At 44.1% G+C, this 21798-nt stretch overlaps 1 protein-coding gene across 2 annotated transcripts in view; it reads left to right on the forward strand.

Annotated features, from left to right (window-relative positions):
• LOC131226314 (elicitor-responsive protein 3) overlaps positions 1–21069 on the forward strand; it is a 60255-nt gene extending 39186 nt beyond the window's left edge. Inside the window, exon 7 of one of the 2 annotated variants that reach the window (XM_058222124.1) lies at positions 20831–21069. Coding sequence is in view for 1 of the 2 variants with exons in the window: in XM_058222125.1 (XP_058078108.1) it covers positions 20781–20806 (26 nt within the window). In the remaining variant the exon portion in view is untranslated. Of the gene's footprint in view, positions 1–20780 lie in introns of both variants that reach the window. The other variant, XM_058222125.1, reaches the window with a different exon arrangement.
• The last annotated feature ends 729 nt before the right edge of the window (positions 21070–21798 follow it).

The raw sequence follows: 21798 nt of genomic DNA on the forward strand, positions 1-21798 counted from the left end.
TCAGGGATTTTTGAATTCCTGAAACAGTTGTAGTTAGGGATTATTTTAATCCTAAATATTGATTAGGGATTTGAATTCGATAAACCCTAAATACAGTCATATCGATTAGGGATTTCGGATTCAGAATCCCCAAATCGCCTACTAAGGATTTCAGATCTGAAACCCTAAATCCAGAAAATTAGGAATTTTTCGAATTCCCAAATTCGTTAATTAGGGGAATTCCAGATTAGCCCCGAATCCAGACAACGAATTAGGGATTTCGATCCCTAATTCGAAGTATTGGGCATGCATATTTCGAAACCCTAAAATCAGGAAAATAGGGATTGTGATTCCCAAATTGGAATTGGGTATTTTGTACCCTACCTTCATAATCGGTGATAATGGACATGGATTCACTGTCCATCTTCGACAGCATCCTCAGCCAGTCACCTGTCGTGCTTCTCCTCTGCTGCAGCCATGGATTCCGACCATACTTCCATGGATGTCCAGGGTTTCTGAATCATGTAGGAGGTCGCGGCGGCGATCTTCCTTCTTGGCAGCCGCAGCTCCTGTCGAAGAAGGGGTGGCTTCATACCAGCGTCTTTCAGATGCCGCTTGCACCAGGTCAAAAATGACCTGCTTTCAGACGCCACAAGCACTAGGTCGAGATCGACCTTATATGTAATCGGGTCTTCGGACCTGATTACGCGTATTTGGGTTCGACTCCTGTACCCGCGAACGGGATGTATTCCCATTCTCTCGTGGGCTTATCACTGGTAATGGCCCAATATACTGTTTTGATGGTGGGCCCTGAGTTCAATCTGGTCCATTAAGATTTCTAAATATTGACCATCAAATATCATTTCATATTCATAATCTGGGCTGACTTATGGACATATTATATGTCTAATTCGCTTGGTAGATGATTACGTGAACTTCCATCTAATAAATATTAAGCGTTTAAACTAAATCTATCCATCTTGTGGACACCAATGCATGGACCTAACCATCCAATTGTAAAGTTCCGTACTATTTGTCTATCATGTGGATATTAGGAACTGGATTAGTCATGCTCATTGAACACTTTCAGATCGTATAGAGTACAGGTGCGACCCTATTATTGGCCCATCACCCATCTTTAAGTGTTGATATGGACCGTTGGAATATAAGGTGTGAAACCTATTTATATATTTCACTTTAAGGAATTCCAAAAGGTCAGTATCAACTAACTTATGAACCGCATCAGACTAATTAAGAAATAATCCATAGAGAGGCAGGATTATAATAGCAATCTTGCAGTCTATATTTGTAGTTTTTGATTCGGTTGTGTTAGCCACCATAGTGACCTCAATCGATGAAAATTCTACAAGTACAAACTTGTAACATTGGGATAAGCGGATTGTATACAGTTGCGTTCATGTTTTCATGCGTACGGTAACGAAAATATAGATGATTATTGTATGGCAGTCAAGTGAACGGGTGGAGTAAATGGTGTAGGTAATGTAAAGCTGAAAGACTCATCTCACCCACAGGTGTTGAGTGTCTCAGATTTACATCACTGACATCACTTAGCTTCATATTTTGGATAATTCAGTTGATGCCTCCCTTAGCAACTGAATCAGTTATCTTTGCCTGATATTTTGTTTACTAAACTGTTTTGTGAAATAATGAACTAATGTGAGTATATGTGTATCTCTTATATTTCAATCTCAATTTCAACTAATACGCATCAAGTCCTTGCCTTAAATGGGTCTAATTATACTCAATGGAAGAACGCCATTGAAGTTGTACTGGGCTGTCTTCAATTAGATCTTGCCCTGATAACACCAGAACCGCCAAAGCCATCTGATAATGCCACTGAAGCTGAATATAATAGATGGGTTGCATGGTTTAGATCAAATGATACATGCCTGAAAGTCATTAAGTATTCAATTTTTGAATCGATGAAAGGTGTCATGCCTGAAACAGATAAGGCCAAAGTTTTCCTGACTGAAATGGAAAAACAATTCAAGAAATCTGATAAATCTGAAGTAAGCATTCTTCTGAATAAATTGACTCGCTCATCCTACGATGGAAAAGGCAACATCCATGAATACATTGTAGAGCAGATCGAAGTTGTTTCTAAGATCCGTACTCTAGGACTTGTACTCATTGATGATCAACTAGTTTATTTGATCACGAACAACCTACCTCCCCAATTCGGCACGTTCCTGGTAAACTATAACACTCTGAAGGACATGTGGATATTGGATGAACTCATCACTCAGTCGTCCAAAAAGAAGACAGGATCAGACAGATGATAAAAGTTCAAAATGTTAATATGGTGACTTCAGGACAAGGGCATGGGCAAGGGAATAAAGGTAGAAGGAAGAGGAAACAAGGTTTTAATAATGGATTCTCTGGTTCTCCATATAGAAACTATGAGAATCAATCTGGAAATGGATCTAAACGCAAACGGGTTAAAGGCCAACCGTGCTACTTTTGTAAAAAGACGGGTCATTTAAAGAAAGACTGCGAAGGTTTTAAGGATTGGCTCATAAAGAAAGGTAATCATTCTGTTCTTGTCTGTTTTGAATCTAATCTAACCGATGTGTCAGTGGATTCCTGGTGGATAGATTCAGGAACTACTATTCACATATGCACTTCTATGCAGGAATTACTACAGGCCAGGCCACCAATTGATACGGAGCGCTCAGTATACGTAGGCAATGGTGTCAAAGTTGACGTGGAGGCAATAGGAGTCTATAGGCTTAAGTTGAAGACTGGTCATTTTTTGAATTTAGTAAATACATTCTGTGTGCCGTCTATAAGGCGCAATTTAGTTTCAATTTCCTGTTTGGATAAGTTGGGATATTCGTTCCACTTTGAAAATAAAAGTTTTAGTATTTACTTTAATTCGATTAAAGTTGGAAACGGCTCTTTAGTAAACAACTTATACCAGTTAGACTTAATTGCCTCTCACGTCTATAATATTAATACCTTGCATGAAAATGTAGTGGGATCCAAGCAAAGACTAGACTATGAGAATTCCACCATGTTGTGGCACAGGCAGCTATGCCATATATCTCGTGAGAGATTAGACAGGCTTATGCGAGAAGGAATATTGCATTCTTTAGACTTCTCTGACTATAAAGTATGCATTGATTGCATAAAAGGAAAACAGACTAGAACGAGAAAGAAAGGTGCAACCAGGAGTGTAGATCTATTAGAGGTTTATACATACAGATATCTGTGGACCATTCCCTACAGCCTCATGGAGTGGCCACAAATATTTCATTACCTTTATAGATGACTACTCTCGCTTTGGGTACCTATACCTTATCAGTAAGAAATCAGATGCCCTGGATGCTTTTAAAATCTATAAGGCCGAGGTTGAAAATCAACTCGATAAGAGAATTAAAGTTGTCAGATCTAACCGTGGTGGTGAATACTATGACAGATATGACGAATCAGGACGCAATCCAGGGCCATTCGCTAAATACCTGCAGGATTGTGGCATTGTTGCTCAGTACACTATGCCTGGTACTCTAGAGCAGAATGGAGTTGCTGAGAGACGTAATCGCACCCTTATGGATATGGTGCGAAGTATGGTCAGCAATTCAACATTACCAGAATCTCTGTGGGGTGATGCGATCAAAATCGCAGTTCATATATTAAACAGGGTTCCCAGCAAAGCAGTAAGCAAAACTCCTTTTGAGTTGTGAAATGGGAGAAAACCAAGTCTTCGATATCTACATATATGGGGTTGTTCTGCTGAGACCAAAATTTATAACCCGCATGAAAAGAAGCTTGATCTTAGAACCATAAGTTGTTTCTTCATTGGATACCCAGAAAGATCAAAAGGCTATTGATTCTACTGTCCTTCCCACTCCATCAGGATTGTTGAGACTGGGAATGCCAGATTCATTGAGGACACCGAAAACAGTGGGAGTACGAACATAAGAAATTTTGTATTTGAGGAACAAAGGACTGTGACTCCTGTCATAGTCAATCCAGATCACGTGGACATTAATGATGTAATCGACTCTGCAGTCACTGCAGAGCACCACGTAGAACCTCATATACAAACCACTGATGAGAAAAATCAAGATCAAACCCAACAAGCTGAACCATTAAGAAGATCTGAAAGAGAGAGAAGGCCTGTAAATCGAGACGATTACATCGTATACTTACAGGAACACGACTTTGATATAGGGGTGGAAAAGGATCCTGAATCCTTTACACAAGTCAAACAAAGTGCTTATCCTTCTCGTTGGTTTAATGCCCTGAAAGATGAGTTGAAATCCATGCAGGACAATAAAGTATGAGATCTTGTAGAGTTACCCACTAGAATAAGGCCGATTGGTTGTAAATGGATATTTAAAACCAAACGGGACTCCAAAGGTAATGTCGAACGATATAAAGCCAGACTTGTTGCCAAGGGTTTTAACTAACGTGAGGGCATTGACTTTAAGGAGACTTTCTCACCAGTATCCAAGAAAGACTCATTTAGGATCATAATGGCTCTTGTAGCTTATATGGATTTAGAGTTCATCAGATGGATGTAAAGACTGCATTTCTCAATGAGGATCTGAATGAGAATGTGTACATGTTGCAGTCCGAAGGTTTTGTAGCTACTGGCTCAGAACATTTGGTCTGCAAACTTAAGAAGTCCATCTATGGGTTGAAACAGGCATCGCAGCAGTGGTACCTTAAGTTTCATGAAGTAATTTCTTCATATGACTTTGTAGAAAACACTGCAGATGAATGCATCTATATCAAAACCAGTAGGAGTAAGTTCGTTATGATGATTTTGTATGTTGATGACATTCTGTTAGCTAGCAGTGATACCAGGATGTTAAGCGACACCAAGAAATTTTTATCTCAAAGGTTTGAAATGAAAGACCTTGGTGAAGCTTCTTACATCATCGGCATTGAGATTCGCCGTGACAGAACACTTGGACTGCTCAGCTTGTCACAGAGGGCCTATATTACTAGGGTACTCGAAAGGTATGGCATGCAAAATTGTGCTTCAGGAAAGTCGCCCATTGTGAAGGGCGACAAATTTGGTTTATTTCAGTGTCCAAAGAATGATTTAGAAAAGAATCGAATGAAAGAATTTTCGTATGCATCAGTAGTAGGGAGCATCATGTATGCTCAAGTCTGTACGCGACCAGACATTGCCTTTGTCACTGGAATGTTGGGAAGATATCTATCTAATCCAGGAATGCAACATTGGATAGCTGCAAAGAAAGTATTACGGTATCTTCAAAGAACAAAAGACTTCGGACTCACATACAGAAGGTCCGATCAGTTGGAGTTGATTGGATATTCAGATGCAGACTTCGCAGGTTGCGTTGATACTAAGAAGTCTACTTCAGGATACATCTTCATGATAGTGGGAGGAGCTGTGTCATGGAAAAGCGTGAAACAATCTACCACAGCCTCATCTACTATGGAAGCTGAATTTATTGCCTGTCATGAGGCATCTAATCAGACACTATGGTTACAGAGTTTCTTATCAGGTTTGTGGGTACTGGAGCATATCCCGAAACCATTGAGAATATTTTACGATAATTCGGCTGTTATTTTCTTCTCTAGTAACAACAAACATTCGTCAAGGTCGAGGCATATCGACATCAAGTATCTTGTTGTAAAGAAAAGGGTTCAGAATCATCAAGTGTCCGTAGAATTCATCGGCACTAAGCAGATGATTGCAGATCCGCTCACTAAAGGGCTCTCTATCACGCCATTTTAGGAGCATGTAACATCCATGAGAGTCATTGATCCCACAGATGTTTTTAGTTAGTGGGAGCTGAGTGTACTTTGATTTTCACAGACACTTAGAGATCTCGTTTTATACAGTTTGTTTGGATAATTTTGATATAAAGATTTATTCCTGCTTATTTATATATATGCGCAAATTTTGAATAAGTGGAACTACAGTTGTGTCTCGTTGGAGACATGAAAAAGCTTCAGGACCTCTTAAGGATAGGCACATATTATCACACTAAAGTGTGTAATCCTTATACTACATTTTCTAGTTCGTGATCTATGTCGTTAAGATTGAAAGTATTTGTGATCGCGCTTAGACTCACTTCGCCTAAATTAAATGTTGTGATGACTACCGCGGTTCGATACTGACTGTCTTAATGGACCAGATTGAATAGCATTGCTCATACTGTCCAACTATTTCATTGGTTAACTATTTAGATATTTTCTTAAAGGATCAAAACTTGTTTTCAAAATTATTCTATATGACCATCATTGACGTTGCTCAATGAGGCCCAAGTGGGAGAATGTAAGAACTCTGTTTAGTGGGCCTTACTAATCAACGGTCTGGATTGTCATTTAGTTGGACTGGATGATTGAGTAGAATAGTAGGCCCCACTTCAGGTGAGGCGCTACGCAGTCTATCTGCGCAGCTTTGCGTACTAGGGCTGGAATGCTATAACTGTCTTACGCAGACAGCAATTTGAGTTGTACTAGGATGCTACAATGTGGAGCGTGGGAGAGAGAGTTGTGATGGGTTTCAAACTCTCTCTCTACAGATTCTATAAAAGAGAGCTGGGTCCCCAATCCTACACCACAGCAGAAATTCGAGTCCCATCTACTAATTTGTAGAAAGGGTGTGAAGGAGAGAAAGATTCTAAGCTCTAAAGGAATTTTGGTATTCTGGTGTTCTTATCCGGCTTCTATGACGGCGTCTCAGCTAGGTAAGCTATCTGAACCTCTGATCGCCATGTCCCATGCACAGACAGATCCATGGGCCTATTCCGCATATAGATTAGATTCCACACCTTCATCTCATTCAAGGCTAACTGCCATGAAACACAGACTGCTTCGGCGCGGACGCGATCAAGCAGAGATGATTTTAGTAAGATTTTCGCCAAGATTTCGTTTGAAAGTTGAGACCACATATTCATGTAAGATATGGTGTGACTGATGATTTCTGAAGTTGGATGGCTTTGAAGAGGAGATGTGAGTTGGATGGCTTTAAATAGGAGGAGATGTGAGTCTTTAAATAGGAGGAGCGTGTAACATCTTCAATGAAAGAATACGAAAGACTTTCTGGGATGGTAGTTGGGCCCACCATGATGCTTTTGAAAAATCCAGTCCGTCTATCTGTTTTTAGAGATCATTTTAGTTTGAAATACGAAAATTAGGTGGATACAAAACTCAAGTGGGCTGCACGAGAGGAATAGTGGAGATTCGGTGATCATCGTTTAAACATTCGCATGGACGCAAAAGTTTCGTAACAGGCTAAGATTTTTTGTGTTTAACTTCGTTCCAGTGGGAATGACCTTATAAACGGTTCGGATGGTATATAAACATCAAGGTGGGGCCCAAGATGTTTCAACGGTTGGAAACTCTTTATCCAGTTTTCCTTCTGACCGACTTGAGTTTTGTACATCTTATTTTTGGTGTCATGTACTTAAATGATATGGACAAACGGATGGATAGGGTGGATTTTTCAGAAACATTATAGTGGACCACCTAACCTACCAACGCGCAGGAAAGAAGACTTTCACAGGAAATCCTCGTCCGTCTGTTTGGAGCTCCCGACAGGCGGAGGCTCTGATGGCCACTGAGGAGCCACCGTGACGTATGAAATTTATCCACACCGTCCATTCATTTTTTCATATTATTTTAAAACATTACACAAAAAATAGAAAATATATAAATCTCAAATGGGCCACACAATCTTAATTAAATTAATACCGTTGAAAAATTCTTAGGGATCATAGAAGTTTTAGATCAATGTTATATTTGTTTTTCACTTCATCCAGGTGTATATGACCATACCAAGGGATTGGATGTAAAATAAACGACAGTGGGCCCTAGGAATGTTTCAACGGTAGGAATCCTTAGCACTGTTGATTCCTATGGTGCGGTCAACTTAAGCTTTGATCTGCTTAATTTATGGTCTAGTATTTTATAATGATATGAAAAGATGGATGGACAGTGTGGATAGATTCATACATCACAGTAGTCCTTCACTAGCCGTCGGATCATCCACCTGTCCCGAGCTCCGAACAGGCGGGGCAGTACCTAATCCTCGCCCCTTAAATCCTGAGCAGTCGCTTCTCATTGGACGCGGATTAGATACTGACATGTTGAGTAGCCAGATTTGCTACTGAAGTGACGTCACTAACTTATGTGGCCTACCATGATTTATGTTTTGTATCCACCCCGTCCATCCATTTGGAGAGATCATTTTAGGACATTATATAAATACTGAGTCAGATGCAAAGCTCAAGCGGACCCCACCATAGAAAATAGTGGGGAGAGTGACGCCCACCATTAAAAAGTTCTAAGGCCCACGGAGGTTTTCGATCAAGCTTATATTTGTGTTTTCCGTTCTTTCATGTCTGCGTTAACACGTGAATAGGTTGGATCTCAAAAAAACATCATGGTAGTAGACTTTTGGAAAGTTTCAACAGTGAGCGTAACTCTCTCCACTGTTTTCTTTGGTGGGGTCCATTCCAGCCTTGGATCCGCCTCATTCGTTGTAAAATGAACTAAAATGATATCTCAAAATGTATGAACGGTGTGAATAAAAAACATACACCATGGTGGGGCCCGCATGACTTGATGTCGTCGCTTCAGTAGCGAGTCTTGCTACTCAACGCGGCCGCGGATTGCGCACCACCCCCGCCCGTCCCTAGCTCCGAACGGGCAATTCTGTGGGCAGGCCCACCGTGAAGTATCTGTACATCCAAACCATCTATCCCTTTTGTCAGATTTTTTTTCAAGGCATTAAAGAAAAAATGAGGTAGATACAGCGATCAAATGGACCACAGCACAGATGACTCTTGCATTTAATGCAACTAACATTTAATGCTGTGTGCATTTTAATGCAACCAAGCTTATTATTTGGTGTGGTCCACATGAGCGTTGGATACGCTTCATTTTCGTATTTATGCCTTAAAATAATACAAGAAAAAGGATTGACGGTTTGGATGTACAGATACATCATGGTGGGCCCGCCCACAGAACTGCCCGGAGCAAGGGACGGGCGGGGTAGTACGCAATCCGCGTCCGTCGTTAGCTAATTCGCGTCCCTTCTCATTTGTCCACGTCGTCGTTGCCGATGACAACAACTCAGGATATTACGAGATATCTATAGAGATCTTAATAGATACATATTTTAACAAATAAAGAAATATATTCATTTAGGAGATTACAATAAATTGATTTAAATGATTTAATAAGTACTATTGCTTAAAACCATTGTTAGACTCTAAAAAAGAAATAAAAAATAAAATTAAAAAAGCTGCTATAAAATAGAAAAATCATCATATAGAAACTAGAATCCTTCACCAAACCAAAGAGATTTGAAGATAGAAGATTCCTTAAAATAAGCAACTGTTGGGTGACTGTACCTAGGCAGGTTACTTTCACTAATGTGGGAGAGCAGCTTAACGTGCATGAAATCCAACCCGTCCATCACACATTCAAACCATTGTTAGACCTTGATCCCAAAAATTAGGATGATTTAATACTCATCTGAGCCACCCAAAAACTTTATACCTAAAATTTCTAATTTCACGTGGTATCACCCACCTGAGGTTTAGAATACCATGATTTTTGGTTTTTTATTTTTATTTTTATTTGTTATTATTATTATTATTTTTCATCCTAATAAGGTACTTTAGATGAATGAATTAAAAACTATGGTGGGTCCAACACAAAACTAAAGGTGGGCATTTCATCCCAACTGTTTCCTGCAATGTGGGCCATCTGAATTTTGGATGATCATGAACTTTTAGGTTCAAGGGTTAAAGTGAGGCAATGGATATAATGAAAGTTTCACCCACGTAGCTCTCCATTGCTAAAGTAACCCTAATGGGTACCTAGCGTGGCTCATCAATATACAATACATATATACAGCTAACGATGGGCCTAAAAAGCTTCTAGATTGGAATACTCTAAACTTTCAATCAATGGTGTTGTGGGGAAATCTAACTTGACAAGTTAAGTTAGCTATGGACCTCAGAGCTCATAGGGGAGGCTTCGGGAATGCATGAAGGATAAGGAGGGCCGAGTCTTCTCTCGGCACATCTCAGCTCCGAGTCCCTATTCTCGTTTAATAACTCGACGACAAAAAGGTCAATCTACATACTAATTTTGGTCCGAGACTTAGAGCCGAGGCCATCTTAGTCCGAGGTCCAAAGCCGGAGCAAAGGGTTTTGACCAGTCCCAACTACTAGCACACGGCCTCTCGGGCCAGGTGAGGCTGAGGTTGAGGCCAGATGTGGATATTCCAAATGCTGAACCAGGAAACTACCCAAACGCGGATGTGACTGAATATCTTGCCCGCGGATACGTGCCATTAAGACACGATACGCCGCACGGTCCAAAGATTATGGATAATATCTCTACGATCATAATATCCTTCTGATTGAGTGAATAATGTCGAGATTGACGGACGTGGATAGTTTAACCCACATGTATAAATACCAGAGGACCTCATTGCTACAGGTACGTAATATCTCGCACCCTCTCTCTACATTTGAGTTAGACCCAGATTCCCTAGCCTGACTTAAGCATCAAAGGGTCCCCCGGCTTAGCCAGGGTCTCCTTTGCTCACCCTTTTGTGCAGAACCAGGGTTTGTTAAAAGTTCACCGCATTGAGTGGAGGGTGGTCTAGATTTTGACCTCAACATTTTTTGGCGCCATCTGTAAGAAATGTAAACGAAAAGCTCGTAGGGTTTGCTGAAAATGGCGAGAGGAAAGAAAAAGGCGATAGTGGTGGAGCCTGAACCTAGCGGGAAACACCAATCTTCTTCGTTGTTGCACACCGAGTCGGCTCCGATAGGGCCGTCTCAATGACTCGGAGCCGAGGAGAAAAATACAAAGCGCTGCAGAACGAGGTCCAGATGCTGAAGGACGAGATTAGCCAAATAAAAGGCACAACAGAACCAACAACCACCGCTAAATTTGGTGGAAAACACTCTAGCGCCCGAAGAGTGACCACAGCCAATCGGTTCCCAGGTCAGAGGTTCTTAGGCACAGTTCGCGCGTGCTCCCGACTCTGCACACAATGTAGTGCCTTAGAAGTGATCCGTCTGAATTCCAGAACCCGCTCAGGACGCCGAACAGTCTTATGTGTCTGCCACTTCGACTTTGGCTCCCACAGACCTCTGCCATCGGCTGGAAAAAAATAGGCGAGACAGAACATCCGAGGTGGCGGATGCCCCCCAAGAGACAGTAGCTGAGAATCAGAACCCTCTAGAAGCACAGTTCAAGGAACTCCGAGACCAGTTTAAGGCGTTTTAGAAGAAACAGCAATCAACGTCCATCCCAACCGCAATCCAGACGATGATGGAAGAGACCGAGCCTCCCTTCACCATAGAAATCATGGACGAGGTGATGCCGTCGAGGTTCAAGATGCCTCCTATCATCCAATTCTCTGGTCCGGAGACCCCTCGGAACATATCGAGTCATACTGTTCGTGGATGTAGATCCAGTTGGCCACGAATGCCATGATGTGCTGAGCATTCTTAATAACTCTCTCCGGGTCAGCTTGGAATTGGTACCGACAACTTAAACCAAAATCGATCAGCTCCTTCTTGGAGCTCAGCAGAATGTTCCTTACGCAGTTCGTCTTTGGTAAGAAGAGTTGGAAGCCGATTGTACATCTGTTCACCCTCAAGCAGGGGAACAAAGAGCCATTGCTGGATTACATTGCCCCCTTCAACTAGGAGGTGTTGTTAGTGGAAGATTACGATGATAAAATGACGTTCTCAGCCATGTTCAGCAGACTCAAAGAAGGAAGGTTCACCTTCTTAATCGGGAAAAATCCATCGACTACCTTAGCCAAGCTTATCAGCAGGGCTCAGAAGTATACCAATGCCGAGGAATTCTTCAACTCCCATAGGAACATTCAAGCAGCCAAAGCATCGTCAAAAGAAAAGAGATCGAGGAACGAAGAACCTTAGTCATCTAACAAAAAACCTAATGACCGAGCCCTTCGTGATCGTCTGTCAAGCCGGAGGCCCGAGGGGAAATTTCGTTCTTACACTCCTTTCAACACCTCTATGGAGCAGATTTTGTTAGATGTTAAGGGCTAGAGGCTCTTAAATTGGCCTGTCTGCATGAAGACCGACACAGAGAACCAGGATAAGTGCAAGTATTGCAGATTCCACCGCAACCACGACCACAACACGAGTGACTGTGTAGATCTCAAGGACGAGATTGAAACCCTTATCCGCAAGGGTCATTTGAGTCGATACACCAAGGAGGAGAGGTCAGCTCAGAAAGAAGAACCGTCGAGCAAAGCGGTGGAAGAACTTACTGAAATACAAACTATCTATGGTGGCTCATCTAGTGGAGGCGACTCGAATAGGCCTCGTAAAGCCCATTCTTGGGAGTTTTAACCACGAGCACTATGTCCATTTGACTGAAAGGCTGAGGAAAGAGCTCCGTGTTAGCCCCTGCAGCTTAACTTTCACGGAAGATGATGCGCACGGAATCCAACATCCTCACAATGAGCCCTTGTGGTGGCTATGACCATAGCTAACCATAAGGTCTTCCGCATCTTGGTCAACACAGGAAGCTTTGCAGTCGTTATTTACTCCAAGGCGTTCGAGAAAATGAGTATCAATAGGTCATGCCTCCAACCTGTGATGACCCCTCTACACGGCTTTGCCGGGGATAAGGTAATCTCTGAGGGAGCCATCTCCCTTCCTATAACAGTGGGAGAAGGACAACACCAGGTCACACTTTTAGTGGACTTTCTGGTTGTCAATGTGTCATTAGTGCATAATGTTATTTTGGGCCGACCTGCCCTCAATGCAATGAGGGCAGTCATGTCTACATATCACTTGATGATAAAGTTTCCTGCCGAAGGTGGGGTCGGATACCTCCAAGGGGACCAGCGTGAAGCTCGGAGATGTTATGCAATAGCTGTAAGAAAAGGGTCAGTGAAATAGATCCTCATTGTCAACGTCCTCGACACCACGGAAGATCCCCCCGAAAACTTTGAGACCGTCCCACTTGAGAAAGTTGACCCAAGCAGAACTGTCCAACTCGGGACATCGCTAAATTCCGAGCAGACATCTCAGATGCTGACTTTCCTACAACAGCACAAGAACGTCTTTGCGTGGTCACATGAAAATATGCGGGGAATCTCTCCTGAAGTTATGGTCCACAGACTGAATGTGGATCCGGATCACAAACCAGTGCAACAGAAGAGAAGGGCGTTCAATGCCGAGAGGTGTACAGTCTGATGAAGTTTCCAATCTCCTCAGCGTTGGCTTCATTGAAAAAGTACACTATCCAGACTAGATTGCCAATGTAGTCCTGGTGAAAAAAGCAAGCGGGAAGTGACGGGTCTGTGTTGACTACTCGGACCTGAACAAGGCTTGTCCAAAGGATAGTTTCCCAGTACCATGAATCGATCAACTGGTTGACAGTATGGCTGGTCATGAACACCTCTCCTTCATAAATGCCTATTCTGGGTACAATCAGATCCCGATGCATCCCTTATACAGGCAGAAGACTACCTTTGTCACTGACAAAGGGCACTACTGTCACCGGGTCATGCCTTTTAGCCTGAAGAATGCTGGGGCAATATACCAGAGATTGGTGAATCAGATGTTTGCCAAGCAGACAATGGAAGTCTACGTTGATGACATGCTCGTCAAAAGTGTCAGAGTGTCCAACCACCTCACAGACCTTCGAGTGATGTTTTCAATTCTCCGGGAGTATCGCATGAAGCTGAACCCATCCAAATGTGTCTTCGGAGTCAGTTCTGGGAAGTTCCTTGGGTTTCAAGTCAGCCAGAGAGGCATCGAGGCGAATCCCGAGAAGATAATAGCGCTGCTCGACATGAGCTCCTCGCGAACAACGAAGGAAATTCAATGTCTAACTGGCCGAGTAGCAGCGCTCGGACGATTTATTTCTAGAGCTACCGATAGTTGCCTCCCCTTCTTCCAGCAACTGAAAGGTCACAAGAAGGATGAATGGACCTCTGAATGCGAGCAGACATTCCAGTAGCTGAAGTAATACCTGGGTTTGCCTCCCTTACTGTCGAAACCAGAAGTGGGTGATCCTCTACTCTTGTACTTGGCGGTCTTAGTCTTGGCTATTAGCTCCGCACTCATCAAGGAGGTAGGAAATAAACAATATTCCGTTTACTACACAAGCAAAGCGATGGTTCCCCCAAGACCAGATACCTGAGCATTGAAAAGTTGGCGCTCAGCTTGGTCTTTTTGGCACGGAGGCTTCATCCATACTTCCAAGCACACACCATCATTGTCCAGACCGACTCCCCCCTCAGGTAAGTCCTTCAGAAACCAGATGTCTCGGGATGACTCACGAAATGGGCGATAGAACTCGGGGAGTTCGACATCCAATATCGTCTAAGGACCACTATCAAAGGCCAAGCTGTAGCCAACTTCATAGCCGAATTCACCATCTCGAGTGACGATACCAAAGTAACAGCAGCATTAACAACCCCACTAGTTGCATCGCCTGCCAAAGATCTGGAGTTAGAGCAGAGGTGGGTCCTTCACGTTGTCGGGTCTTCCAACGCCAAGCAAGTGGGGGTGGGGATAGTCCTCGTCGCACCCGACTCTACAACTGTCCAATATGCCATCAGACTTCGTTTCAAAGCCTCCAATAATGAAGCAGAATATGAGGCTTTGTTGACTGGACTCAGACTGGCGGCAAGCCTGGGGGTTCGGTCCCTTGAAGTGTGATGTGATTCCCAACTTGTGGTGAACCATATCTCCACCGAGTATGAAGCCAAGGAAACCAAGATGGTGGCTTATCTGGCTGAAGCCCGGAAACTAATTGAAGGGTTCTGGAGTTGCTCAATCAACAATTTCACGAGGGCAGAGAACTCTTGGGCCGATGCCCTAACAAGGCTAGCCTCAGCCACAGAAGGAAAGATTCCTCGGGTCATTCGCGTAGAATTCATGGAGAATCCGAGATCGACCAAATAGAACATGAAGTGGTTAACCCGGTCGAGATTGCACCAAGTTGGATGGACCCAATCTATGACTACCTCGTATCTGGTGAGGTGCCCCATGACAAGCTGGAGGCTCGACATCTGAAAATCAGAGCAGCCCGATATATTATCCTGGATGGGGTCTTATACAAGAAGCGGTACTCACTGCCCTACCTCAGATGCCTTCGACCCGAAGAAGCAGATTACGTGATACAAGAAATCTACAAGGCCATTTGCGGTAATCACTTCGGTAGCTGAGCCTTAGCTCAGAAGATACTTCGCCAAGGGTACTTCTTGCCGACCATCAGAGAGGACTCGAAAGATTATGTCTGAAGGTGCGACGAATGTCAGAGGTTTGCAGTAATACCTAGGTAGCCCGCAGAAGAAATGACCATTATGAGCGGGCCGTGGCCATTCGCTCAGTGGGAGATCGATATCATTGGACCCCTGCCCACAGGGAAAGGACAGGTGAAGTTTGCTATTGTCACAGTCGATTATTTCACTAAATGGGCTAAGGCCGAGCCCATGACTAAGATGACCGAACGGAAGGTGATCAACTTCGTCTGGAAGAATATCATTTGTCGATTTGGAATCCTGCGCACCATCGTTTCTGACAACGACAAGCAGTTTAACAATGATAAGTTCAGAGGCATGTGCAGGGGGCTTAGCATCTCGAATGCTTATTCATTGCCTCGGCATCCGCAATCCAATGGGCAAGTGGAAGCCATAAACAAGGTTATCTAACACCACCTAAAAATGAAGTTGGAAAAACTGAAGCAACTGGGCTGAGGAGCTTCCATTTGTCCTGTGGGCATATCGGACCACGACCCAGACGTCTACTAGGGAAACCCCCTTTTCGCTATCTTATGGCTCGGATGCAATCGTCCTAGTTGAGATCGGCTTCCCAATGGCTAGGGTTAGAAACTACTAGGAAGATCAGAACGCAGGGCAGATCACAGCAAGCTTGACTTACTCGAAGAAGCCAGAGATATCGCCCGACTCCGAGTCGTTGTTAGGCATCATCAAGTGGCATGATTCTACAGCTCAAGGGTCAAGACAAGGCGGTTCTGACCAGGGGACTTGGTCCTCCGTCGTGTCTTCCAAAATACAGTTGAGCCGGAGGCTGGGATGCTCGAGCCCAACTGCAAAGGGCCTTACTGTGTGGTTAGATCAACCTAACCAAGCTCCTATCACTTGGAAGACCTTGAGGGACATCCACTCCCCCATCCATGGAATGCCGAGCACTTGAAGATTTACTATTAGTGATAACCTACCGGCCATTGAGGGCCCTCAATAAATGTACTTCTTGGAGCCACTAGCCTTTTACGGCCTCTAATAAAAGTTCCTTTTATGCATCATCTACTTATGCAATTCGTCTTGATTATTTGCAAACAGAAGAAGTTACCTCTCACAAGCAGAAGTTAACTTAACAGACCGATCCCTTCAAGAAGGGGTCGGGACGTTAAACCCATGAAAATCTATATAGGAGCCCCCTCACACCCAAGGAAAAAGCCCAAAGACGACCCAATCCCCTGAAAAAGGGGTCGTCTCGTCACACAACGACTAATCTACAAAAACGACTGAGCCCACCATTCGTTGGGGTGGGGGAGAGGGTTGGAAGGAGTCGGTCCTTAAATATTAACATCTAAGAATCATCACGACAATTAACACATACGAACAAGCCATCGGCCAGTAATCACCACTAACCAAAAAGTTATCATCAAAAAATTCATCATCCAAAATTGTATATATAAAAAAAAAGAGAGAAAACACAAGTCTCACTCCCTCCGAGTAGAGGGACCAGCTACTGAGCTGGGGGGCTGAGTGTCGATGGTGACTTTGGCGATAGGAGGGGCGTTCTCGGGCTCGTCTGCTTCCACCGGTTCGGCACCATCGACATCACCCGCCGCGAGAGCACTAAGGTCAAGAGTTGGATGAAACTTTCGGACCTCGGCCAGGTAAGCATCATAACCTGTATCGTAGCCGAAATAATACAGTTTATCTAGCTCCTTGGCCCTCTCGGCCGACTCCTTATAAGATGTTACGGTCGCAGTAACCTGCGAAGCAGCTTGGGCCTCGAGCTCACCTCGCAATTTGTCTTGGTCAGCTATAGTCGCGGCCTCGAGAACAGCCCACTTCTGAATCAACCCCTCAGCAGCTTCACGCCTCACCAGCTCGAGTTGTTTCTCCAGTCGTGAAGTGTAATCCACTGCATCCTCAACATTGACATTTAGAAGTCTAACAGACTCCTGAAGATGAATGACTTGGGGTTCAGCTACATCCAGGCGAGCTTGGAGCTAGTTGATCTCGCCCTGGAGCCTGAACTCCCTCGCCTGACCCTCCGCAACAGCCTTCCTCAGCTCCTCTTGTTCCACAACCAAAGCTTCCAACTCCTTCTCGAGCGTGATCCATCATGCATTTTGCTCTGCTTTTTTCACCACGAACTTGGCCCTTTCTGCTTCGAGCCTTTCCATCTCCTTCAACCTCTTCTTCACCTCCAGCATCTTTGGTAGCGATTGGTATCACATAGTCGCATCATCGTTCATGAAGTTGACGTGGCTACGAGAAAGCGTGTCGATTATTTGCGCCTCTGGAACATGCTTAGCTGCCCAAGGGTTCAACTAAGCCATGTGAAAACCAGGAGGTAGGATCCCTGGAGAGGGTGCGGAAGCTCCTCCAACCCCGCTGGCCGTGGAAGCTTGGGTATCCGCTTCAGGTGTGTTCGCATACCTGATGAGGACGCCACCTTGGCCGACCAAAGGCTCGGACTCAGCAACAGCGAGGGGGACCGTAGATCGTGTAGGGGTAACCGTACCGAGAGTCTCCTCTACTACTTCTCTCCCTACCCCAAAAGGGCCCGCAACCATAGAAGACGGAACTTTGGGAGCTTACTCCTCTGCTGAAGACGACAATCGTAATAGGCTCGACTCTGGCAGGAGCCTCCGGAGCTCGTGCTTCAGGGGCAGGGGTCGGAGCAATAGTAGGAACATCCTCAAAGAGGGCTGCGGTAGGCTCGGTTCCAGGTGGTTCTACGGTTGGGGCAGCCTCAGCCTCGGCCTCAGAAGCCTTCCTCTTCCTCGGCGTCACCTTCTTCCTTGGTTCGAAGGAGAGGACGACGTCCATCGGAGAGCACGGGGGCCTTCTCCTCTTTGAACTGCTTGCCTCCATCCCTGTAAAAAGAAAAAGGGGAATCAATCCAGTAAGGTCCACAAAATGAATGGTCGGTGAATTAATCTCCGAAGTCCCTAACCCCACTTACCCAAGGCAAAGAGAGTGGGCCGGACTCTGCAGAAGCCAAACGATACCAAATTTTCCTAGTTGATATGGTTAAACCAGGCATGCTGGTCCGCAAGGATCACTCGGACCCAGTCGACCTACTGCTTATGGAAGGCGTGGAGGTCGGGGGCCCTTTCGACTGAGCTGTAAGCAGAAGTGATGTGTTAAAACATGAAAGGATGAATTAAGAATGTGATACAAGCAAAAAAAGTGTCCAACCTAGGTTGGCGAATTTGGTAGGGACTCGAACCCACAGTCTATCCAGCTCAAAGGCAAGGGCCTCTCATTCCCCCGAAGCCCAGAACCACTTCCCTTCCAATCTTTGTTAGAAGAAGGAAGTTGGGTTACCAAACCCGGGATGCATGGAGGCCTAGCTGAGAAGTACCACCAGGCCTTGTCCGATCTGTCGAACATAGCCATATACAAAAATAGGAACTCTTCTAGCGTCAGCCTTTGGTTCCTCACCCGATGCCAGAGGATAAAAGTAGTGGCGAGGGTTCTCCAAGAGTTCGGAACTAGCTGCACCGGCGCGATTCTCAGCTGCGTTGTCAGCTTGCGTAAGAATAGAAGGATGAAAATTTGGAGCCCGCGCTGGAGGGGAAAGATAAAAATGGTGATCTCCCCCTCAGCTGGATAGCCTACTTGGTCTGTGGGGGCAGGGGCTCGGATATGAACCGAGTCAGGGATTTGATAATTTTCATGAAACTGAGCCATCTGAGACTCGACCAAGATCAAGCCCCCAGGAACTAATGGTTTTGATCTTCCTCCCGAGAGACCTGCCTTTAATAGTCCAGCGGGATCTATGAGAGTCCTCTTTAGCCTCTTGCCTAGACTTTTGGCCCTTTGACTTGTGGTTCTTTGGGTCGGGATTGAAGTGCTAAGGGGAATGGCCTCGAGAGGACCTTCGGACTCCCCAGATCCCGAGGTTGAAGTCCCTGGTTCAGACTCTAAACCAGCTCATCGAACCGAACTCATTTCGTCAGAGTCACTCGATATAAAGGAAAGATGCGTTAAGTGTTGGAGGACTCACAGCGTTGCAGGCAATTTCTCCTGGCAGAAGTTTTTCTAGCTCCGACATCTTATGCTGGGCTGAATCTCCCCTCCGATGGTCGGGAATCCTTTATCTGGGGATAAAAACGCTTTCTCTGGCAGAAGGCGATTTCTGGTGAAAGGTGATTTTCAGCGAAGGCAATTTCTGGCAAAGAACGATTCGGAAGGAAGGAGCAGAGAAAATGAGAACGCGAGAAGTGTGAGAACGAGGAAGGGAGGGATTTATATAGCCGCCTCATCGCTCGCCGTCTGCAAAACATAACCGTTACCACGTGTCCCTCACTAAGAGGACAAAAACCGAAGGGATGCAGCCGTTGTGCCACACACAGATTCGGAGATGTGCGAATCGCATTAATTGCGTTCCGATTATCCTAATCGACATCATGAGCAGAGATATAAAGGCATCGTCTCGTTTCCCCAGGCATTTACTCTTTAAATCCAATGTCGGACTAAAAGAGTAGGGGGCTTCTATTGTGGAAAAATTCAACTCGACAAGTCAAGTCAGTTACGAACCTCAGAGCTCAGAGGGGAGACCTCGGGAATGCATGAAGGATAAGCAGGGCCGAGTCCTCTCTCGGCACATCTCGGCTCCGAATCCTTATCCTCGTTTAATAACTTGACGACAAAAAGGTCAATCTACATACTAGTCTTGGTCCGAGACTTGGAGCCGAAGCCATCTTAGTCTGAGGTCCAGAGCCGAAGCAAAGGGGATTCGACCAATCCCGACTATTAGCACTCGATCGGCTTCAGGCCAGGTAAGGCTGAGGTTGAGGCCAGATGTGGATATTCCGAGTGCCGAACCAGGAAACTACTCAAACGCTGACGTGACCGAATATCTCGCCTGTGGATACACGCTATTAAGACACGATACGCCACACGGTCCAAAGATTACGAATAATATGTCCACAATCATAATATCCCGCTAATTGAGTGAATCACGCCGAGATTGATGGACGTGGATCGTTTAACCTACAGGTATAAATACCAGAAGACTCCATTGCTACAGGTACACAATATCTCGCACCATCTCTCTACATTGACTTAGACCCAGATTCCTTAGCTTGACTTAGGCATCGAAGGGTCCCCCGGCTTAGCCAGGGTCTCCTTTACTCACCCTTTTGTGCAAGACCAGGGTCTGTTAAAGGTTCACCGCATTGAGTAAAGGGTGGTCCAAATTTTGACCTCAACAAATGGCATACAGAAACAGTTGTCAAGAAGGTGGTCCATATTGAAAGTAAAAGAATTAAATGATAAAATGGGTTGAAATACTCTGATCCAACAGTTCTTGTTGCCTGTTTGTTTGTTTATTTTCTTGGGTACTACCCAATCCATGGTGAAACCCATCATATAAACGGTTATGGTCCAACTTCCAAGGTTATTGTCATGTCTTACCAAGTTACAATACCCAGGGACATTGTAGCAAACCTCGCAATCATTAAGCCCAACGAGTTGTCGTTTCTGCAGGAAAGAGGGGAACAGCGATATGGAACTGGCGAACAGTGATATGGAACTGGCGAGTACAGGGAGGAGGAGACTTATGGCGGATGGAAGGAATCTTCATGAGAAAGAAGAGAAGTCTCTTTGGAGGTGAGATCGACGCTGCATCATTACAAGAGAGACGGTTTGGGGGCATGAACGATCCATTCAGCTTCAGCTTTTGTTGAACTCGAGTTTGGGTAAATTACAATATTACAGACTCTGATTTGAATTGAAAATAAATGAAAAACCGGTAGATTAAGAGAAAATGTTTGAAGAAAAAAGAAAGTAAAAGAAAAGCTAGAAAGACTTTGATTTGGTTTTGGAATCTTGATTTTTAGGTTGATTGATTGGTTTTGCAATTTTGATTTTTAGGTTGATTGATTGGTAGTTTTCAAAGTAGAATATGTCCATCAATGAAAAAAGCTTAGATGCTCTGGCAGAGTGTGATAGATGATACACAGCCACTTATAAGTTACTTAGAAATTGCACACTCGGCATACTAATTTGGACGGTTTTGATAGGTGTCCATGACTTTTGTGTACACCGGATGAGCAACCAAAAAATCACGCGGCCAAATGCATATTCTTAATGGATTATACAAAACACGGTGGCCCGACTTCCCAACTGATTCAATGTAGTATGGCCCAACTGATTTTTCGATTGGCCTTATTTTTGAGCTCCAAGGAGAGAAAAAAGGGATGCATATGATGGATGGATTGAATGTCATTAAAACATCATGATGGATCAACTTGTGCCCGTAGAGGTTTTAGAAAAAGCCTCTCATTAAAAAAAGAAGTTAAGGCTATGAGTGATTGATGGACACCTAAAAATGAGATTCATCTCACTTTAATTAATTGTGATTATATATTAGAGATCAAGGCTCTAAATCATAGTTAAAGATAACATGACCTCGTTATGTATTAGAGCTTTGGATATCTAATACATACTTCTTGTTACTTAAAATGAGATAAACTCATTTTTAATTGTTTATCAAACTTACTACTCTTAAAACATAAGAAACTGCATCGTGGAAATTATAAATTGTTTATTTCATTGAGAATAATAATATTATGAGA

Source organism: Magnolia sinica, chromosome 14 (assembly GCF_029962835.1).
Source record: "Magnolia sinica isolate HGM2019 chromosome 14, MsV1, whole genome shotgun sequence".
In the NCBI taxonomy this organism is placed as follows: domain Eukaryota; kingdom Viridiplantae; phylum Streptophyta; class Magnoliopsida; order Magnoliales; family Magnoliaceae; genus Magnolia; species Magnolia sinica.